Source organism: Paramormyrops kingsleyae, chromosome 22 (genome assembly GCF_048594095.1).
Source record: "Paramormyrops kingsleyae isolate MSU_618 chromosome 22, PKINGS_0.4, whole genome shotgun sequence".
NCBI classification, from domain to species: domain Eukaryota; kingdom Metazoa; phylum Chordata; class Actinopteri; order Osteoglossiformes; family Mormyridae; genus Paramormyrops; species Paramormyrops kingsleyae.
Genome location: NC_132818.1, coordinates 8,689,509 through 8,697,164, shown reverse-complemented (window position 1 = coordinate 8,697,164; position 7,656 = coordinate 8,689,509). Strand labels below are relative to the sequence as shown.

At 46.6% G+C, this 7,656-nt stretch overlaps 1 protein-coding gene across 1 annotated transcript; it reads left to right on the top strand.

Moving 5' to 3' along the window:
* Positions 1-200: 200 nt before the first annotated feature.
* On the top strand, positions 201-4,201 carry LOC111853170 (BUB3-interacting and GLEBS motif-containing protein ZNF207-like). Its single transcript, XM_023829805.2, has 10 exons — positions 201-358; positions 928-1,054; positions 1,131-1,269; positions 1,392-1,574; positions 1,659-1,734; positions 1,819-1,889; positions 1,975-2,141; positions 2,856-3,098; positions 3,305-3,434; positions 3,530-4,201. The coding sequence occupies exons 1-10, from the start codon at positions 318-320 to the stop codon at positions 3,688-3,690; spliced, it is 1,338 nt and encodes a 445-aa protein (XP_023685573.1). The 5' UTR covers positions 201-317; the 3' UTR covers positions 3,691-4,201.
* The last annotated feature ends 3,455 nt before the right edge of the window (positions 4,202-7,656 follow it).

Sequence of the window (7,656 nt, the reverse complement as noted above, 5' to 3'; positions counted from 1 at the left end):
TTTATATTATTATTATTATTTATTATTATTATTATTATTATTATTATTATTATTATTATTCTCAACACACACGTGCTTGTGTATAGTTGTCTTAAATGTATTTGTCATATGAGAAACACATTTAAGGAAAAAAAAAAATCGCCTTTGGTTCTGCACATGCGTGACGCCCTCTTGCGCGGAGTGCATTGTGGGTAAGCCCGGCATCCGTTGTGTTATTAGCTTCCAGTTAACTATACGCCATCTTCTGCAGTGGTCGACTCGTTTTTATATTTATATCTTCCTGTTTCTCCTCTCTTAAAGAGCGATAATTAAAAAGCATGGGACGCAAAAAGAAGAAGCAGATGAAGCCGTGGTGCTGGTATCCTTTGTATAGAAGCTGGGTATAGCTCGCATTGCTGTACTATGTTTAGTAGATACTGTTTGTTAGGCCAGATAGGCGCCTTATGCGGACAGCGAGGTGGCTAAATTGCATAGGTATTTGTTTAGGGGTACTAAAATTTAAAGGGAATTTCGACAGCTTCTTGTGTACTTGTACCCTATGCATTTATAAGTCGTTCAGCAAATGGAGTACACGATTCCTTCCATTGTATGAGATAGCGATGAGCTAGCTGATTAATTGTCTTAACTAGGCGTTAACTATAGTCTTCACGCATTTTTTTAAACTGTGGTACATGTAGTTTTCGTGTTTACCGTCAACCGTTTTGAGTAAGATGTTTATATGAAACGAAAGATCTAATGTTTCCGGTGTATCACGCAATTTCGTCCTACAAATTATAGGCGCTGTATGTTCGGAGCACTAGGTGCATTTCAGCAGCCCGTCTTACTATATCAGGTTATAGTTAAAGCGATCATCGCAGTCACGTGGCGTGTAAGTATACAGTATGATTTTATACGCGCATATTTTTGACCTTAATTTGGAACAATAAGGTACTGCAACCGGGATTTCGACGATGAGAAGATTCTTATCCAACACCAAAAGGCAAAGCATTTCAAATGTCACATATGCCACAAGAAGCTATATACGGGACCTGGTTTAGCCATCCACTGTATGCAGGTACGGTAACTCCGCGTTGTGGCTTGTTGTTTTTCCTGCTGATATTGTGAGACTGATCATGTGTGCCGGTACACAGGTCCATAAGGAAACCATAGACGGGGTCCCTAATGCAATACCGGGGAGGACTGACATCGAACTGGAGATCTATGGCATGGAAGGAATTCCAGAGAAGGATATGGATGAGCGAAGGCGTGTGCTGGAACAAAAAACTCAAGGTACCTGCGATTCCACAAGTGTCCCCTGACAGGGCTGACTCCAGATCAGGGGCTGGACGGTGACCCCCTGCCGTCCGTGTTGGAGCTCTCCTTTTAAAAGGATGCTGTGCCCTGTTTTGCAGCGGAGAGTCAGAAGAAGAAACAGAACAACCAGGACGACTCGGACGATTATGAGGATGACGAGCCTGGGCCCTCATTCCAGACGCCCGTCACACAGCCCCAACCCAGCTACATACCGCCAATGACCCAGCCGGGGGTGTCCCCTGTCCACGGCGCCCCGGGCATGCACCCCGGGGGTTACACGGGTACGGCATCATCTATCGCTTCATTCTTCCTATATGTGCCTGTAAAAATGGCTAAATAACCCTCTTGCCCTGCTTTCTGTGCAGCTATGCCCCCCCTGATGCCAGGCGTGCCGCCCATGATGCCAGGAATGCCCCCTGTAATGCCAGGCATGCCCCCCGGGTAGGTCTTCTGCTGTGGTATGCACAGGCTGCGTGCCTTTTTCCTGCTGGTGTATTAAATAGTTTGGTCTTTCTGAATCTTAAGGATGATGCATATGGGTGGCCTGATGCACCATGGACCTGGGATGCCCACGATGATGCCAGGCATGCCGCCAGGTGAGTCCTGCCTGTTCTCACTCAGCCTGTTAGATCTCCATGTTTGTAGTTCTCTCTCTTCATGTGGCCTCTTCTCCCCACTCAGGTATGCCGCCTCCCATGGACCACAGGGCAGCGAATCGCCATATGGCCCCCGGGCCCCCTGTCACAGCTCAGGGCATGCTCAGTAGGCCTGCTGGGCCTGTAGTCACGACAACAACGGCCCCACCTGCTGTCACAAAGCCGCTGTTCCCCAGTGCAGGACAAGTACAGGTATGTAATATGAGCTTGTGCTCCCTGAACGTGCCCTCGCACTCGCGTTGACTCGGTTGCCTGGGGTGCAGATTATGTCTGTTTTGTGTGACAGTGTCTGAACATGTTTGATAGTTTTGTTGTTCAGACAGAGGTGCTGGTTGCCCACTTGGCGTCAGGATAGTTTCTTGGCATATGAGTCACGAAGCCTTTGGGGATGATATGGATCCCTCGCCCCCGTTGCGTGTGGTCGGCACGCGCCAGTCGGTCGGGCTGAGACTGTTCGCGCTGCACGAAGGGTCTCGCGTTCCAGCTACTGTCTGTCAGCACCTGCTAAGACAGCGTCTCCCCTGCACAGCCTAAGAAGGCGGGAAGCTCAGTTTTGTGAACCGAGCAAGAGCTCCCCTAGTGGCACGAGCCTGTGATGCGCAAATGTCGCCATTCTGTCGCGTAGCAGGTTTTCCCGTAGGAAACACAGTGCCGTAAACAGAAGCCGTTATGTGGCGTCTATATCACCTGGTGCATCTGCGTACTTTTCCCTTGTCGTTTTCACACTGTTATCCTGTAGGGAGTGACTCAAACCACCTTCAAAATTCGCCCGTACAGAGTAGCCCCAGATATACAGATTAGTGTGCGTCACTGTGGCAGTGCAAGGGCGCCGTCCTTCTCAGGAGCGGCATTCGGGTGCCTGAAAGTCCATTGGCTGGCTCATCCTGTGCCCCTCCCCCTTCTCAGGCGCAGCAGGCGGCGTCGGCCCCGGTCGGCACAGACTTCAAGCCCCTGGGCACGGGCGCAGTCGCGGCGTCCGCCGACCCGCCGAAAGCCACCTTCCCGGCGTACTCGCAGTCCAGCCCCTCGGCCGCTAATGCTGGTAGCACAGTGTCCAAGCCGCCAGCCACTGTGACAAGTAAGCCTGCCACCCTCACTACCACGAGTGCAACCAGTAAGTTGATCCACCCTGATGAGGATATCTCACTGGTAAGTTTCACACGGCCTTATTCGCCTTACATTTTACGCTTTAACCGTAAGTAATGTACCTGTAATGTCAGTTGCCTAGTGAATAATCCTGATGTTTCATTCACCGCCCCCCCCCCCCCCCCCAATCCCTCCAGTCTTCCAGTATTTCACTTTGCGATCCTGCTAGTATCTCAGCATCTGTCTGTTTTTGGTTCTGTCCCCGGTAGGAGGAGATGCGGGCCCAGCTGCCTAGGTACCAACGTAACATCCCTAGGCCGGGCCCGGCACACATGGCAGCCCCGCCGATGGGGGCCATGATGCCCCCGCAGCAGCCCGGAATGAGGCCCCCAATCCACGGTACGTCATCGCCATCCTTCTCTCTGCCCCCTGCTTTTTATAGTCAGTGCCAGGCCGGAATGATGCTATGTGACATTTCGCCCTCTTTGTTGCAGGTCAGTATGGGGCTCCACCACAAGGACTACCGGGTTATATGCCAGGTGGGATGCCCCCATATGGACAGGGCCCCCCGATGGTCCCCCCTTATCAGGGAGGACCACCAAGACCACCTATGACCATGCACCCCCCTGTAATGTCTCAGGGAGGGCGATACTGAGACTTAGGTTTGGAGACCTCCAACTTTTTTTTTTTCTTTCCCAATCCCCTAGGCTTGTGTTTTTTAATTGCCAGACAGTAACGACTTGTTCATCAGTCCACTTCATCGGGATAGAAACATGGAATCACGCATCAGGTCTCGTTTTGCTTACTGGTTTTTATTTCAACAAGCACAGTCAGTTTTTATATATGAATCGCTTCCCCGTGTTTTTTTTCCATTGTTGTTTTTTTTCCTCTTTTTTTTTTTAAAGAGATAAAGTGTAGTAAGTAATTCGTGATGTTTCTGAAGGCGTCGGCCCGGCCGTTATCCAGGTAAACGTGAGCGCGGTTCCCCAGAAATAGCGATTCCGTGTCCCCAACCTGGTTTGGGCTGCTGAACACCGTTCTCCGTGCTGTAACCTTGAAACACATACTCACCTCATTTAGCTTTGCTCGTTACAGGCTTGAAATGGCTTGTGAATTATTTCTGAATGGTTGTAAAATTTTATTGTAATAAAATTTTGTTAATCTTGGGCCTTTTTTTAATTTTTTATTAAACCCCCCTACCTCGCCTCGCATCACTTGACTACTTCACATAGGTTTGTGTCCTCAGGCCGTTTACAGGTTTGCAAAACATGAACATTTTTTATTTTTTTTTTACTGAAATTGAATCATTTGAGGCACAGTAATGTGCATGAAATCTACTTTTGTGTTGGAGTCGTTGGACAGTTGCTGTCATCGGGTACCTTGGTGTTCCTGCCTGTAGAACATACCAGGTCAAAAGTTTATAGAAAGGTTATATAAGAAATTTACAAATGAGAGGAGGCCATTCGGCCCATCAAGCTCGTTTGGGGAGAACTTAACTAATAGAACCCACTCTGAGCAGGCTAGATGTGCAGTGTAAATGACCGAGGTAATATACTCTATGCAGAACTGAGCTATGATCGACAGCATGGAAAATTCGTAAGTATTTTGAGCAAACCCACTTTGCAGTATAACGCTCAGGACCGTTAATGAAGAGGAAGAGAGAATACAGAGAAGGAAAGCTAGACGCCAGGCTCAGGACAGTGCTGTATAGGGAACTAATCAAACACACATTAAGTAATATCATTTAACATGGCACAAGGCAAACACATACACAATAAATTTACCATGTGAATTATCGTAATAACCTTGGAAATATTATTTTTCTATTTTCTTGCTGCCATCTCGTGGTCAAGCTAAAGTTTTGCAATGAGGGGAAAAAAAAAAACTAAAATGTTTTGAAATGAAAAATTTATACAAACTCATAAGATGACAGGCAGACTGCAGTCACTCAGTGTCTCCACCCTCCATTGCTGCTTTTCCGCTACAGGGTGTCGGGAACCCTGCAGTCTGTCCCAGGCAGCAGAGGGCAGAAGGCAGGGCTCAGCCTGGGTGGGATGTCAGTCCATCGCAGGTCTCACACTATTCAGTAACTGCAATTATATAATCTGTACAAACTGCATTGGATGTTTTAATTAGCTACCTTTTGATAGGTAGGAGGTAGGTAACACCCACCTGTTTGTGTGAGCTCTAACCGGGGGCTGTGTGTGTCTGTGTTTGTGTGTGTGTGTGTGTGTGTGTGTAGCAGGGCACTGTTATGCCACCCTGAAATGTCCCTCCCTACGTATAGTGTGTAATAGGTTGGTTCTGAGGCAGGAATCAGCAGTGTTACATAAGTGGTGCCTGAACAGGGACCAGGGTTTAACAATTCATTGTATCTTGCATTAGTAGTGGTGTTGCCATGACTAGCAGCAGCCCTGAAGTAGAACATAAGAAAGAACATAAGAAATTTACAAAAGAGAGGAGGCCATTCGGCCCATCAAGCTCGTTTGGGGAGAACTTAACTAATAGCTCGAGAGTTGTTAAACTCTTATCTAGCTCTGATTTAAAGGAACCCAGGGTTTTAGCTTGCACTACATTAGCAGGAAGACTATTCCATACTCTAGCTACATGCTGTGTAAAGAAGTGTTTTCTGAAATTCAGTTTAAAATGATCTCCTGCTAATTTCCACCTATGGCCACGAGTTCTAGTATTTAAACTAAGTAGCCATTTGGCTGAACAGCATCCAGACCCGTTAGAATCTTATAGACCTGGATCATGTCCCCCCTTAGTCTCCTTTGCTCGAGGCTGAACAGATTCAGCTCAGCTAACCTCTCCTCATAAGACATTCCTCTAAGATTAGGAATCATTCTCGTAGCCCTCCATTGCACCATTTCTAAGGCAGCAATGTCCTTCTTAAGGTATGGTGACCAAACCTGCACACAATATTCTAGGTGGGGTCTTACCAAGGAATTATATAAATGTAACATCACCTCCCTTGACTTAATCTCCACACACCTAGATATATAACCCAACATCCTATTGGCCTTTATTGCTTCCCCACACTGGCGAGAGTGGGACATGGAAGCATCAACATACACACCGCGATCTTTCTCGTAATCAGCTACCTTTATTTCAGTGGAACCCATAAAATATCTATACTTTATATTTCTGCTCCCTGCATGGATTACCTTACATTTATCTGTGTTAGAGACACGGGATGAGTTCCATGACCCAGACTTCACAGCTGGTCCATTTGTGACTCGACAAGAACCTTTGCAGGATATTATCCAATCTTTAAGTAATCTTTATGTGTCTGAAGAAGAGGGTGAGGGATCAGGGGAGCATGCTCAACTGCCTCCTAAGGGAAAAGCACCTCTTGCCCCTTTTTCTCCAGAGCAGTTGCAGGAGATGTTAACCTGGTTGCAGGTAGTGGAATCGTTGGTGGAGAAAATCAACTCTGACTTCAGCACTTTTCGAACTCCTCTAGACGCTTGCCAGGTATGGAGTGGAGGACAAGGCAAAGGCAATGGAAGAAAGATCTGAGTACAGATTGAGTACGGAGGTAGAGTAAAACAACTTGTGGACTTACAGATGTAAGAGCTAGGTCAGTCAATTATGGATTGTTTACAGAGGAGAGATGGACAATTGAAGGCTTTAATACAGACACGTGTTCCGCCATCTTCTACACCTGTCCAGGTTTCCCCGTCTTTTTGTCATTCCCATCCATCTGGCTGCCAAGGACATCATTTTAAAATGCCCATTAAGATTGAGTCTCCACATTTTGGCCAGGAATCAGATGAAGATCCAGTGGCATATATTGAGAGGTGTGAAGAATTTTTAGCTGTTAGACCAATGAGTGATGTGGAAGTACTAGCTACAATGTCATCTGTTCTGTCAGTTACTGCTAAAGATTGGTGGTTGGGAGAGAGAAGAGCCATTGGAACATGGAGTCAATTTAAGGATGCTTTCCTAAGATCTTTTCTTTCCGAAGATTATGAAGCAGAAGCAGAGAGAAGAATCCATGAGAGAAAACAAGGGCCCCAAGAGACCATTTGGAAAATGCAAAGCAAAGTTACGGAACTTTGCTTTCCAGTACAGGGCACTGTGTCTGCGATGGAAGAATGACATGACAGAGAAGGATGTGGTACATGCTATTCTGTGTAATTGTAATCCCCATCTGACAAGCCTACTGAGAGGCACTGTTAAAACTGTGCAAGAGTTAGTGAGAGTGGGAACACTGATTGAATGGGATTGGCAGGACGTCAAACGCTATCATAATCAGTTCAACCACCCAAGAGCTGACCAACAACATAAACGAACTTCTAGTAAGGTTAGCCATAAAAACACCTTACAGATGCAAGGAAGGGTGCCCATTACTTCCAAAGCGCTCACATTACCAATCACCATCAGGGGGGCAGCAGTTTTTGGCAATGGTAGATACAGGTAGTTCTCTCTCATTAATACAGTGTGTGTGTTTGTGTATGGGTGTGTGTGCGCGCTGTAACTGGGCACTGTGTGTGTGGGTTTGCATAGATCACATTTGATAAAATTGTCCCCAAAGTGTAGTGAAACACACACAGATACACAATAAATTTACGTTGTGAATTATCTTAATAACCGTGGGAATTTTTTTTTCTATTTT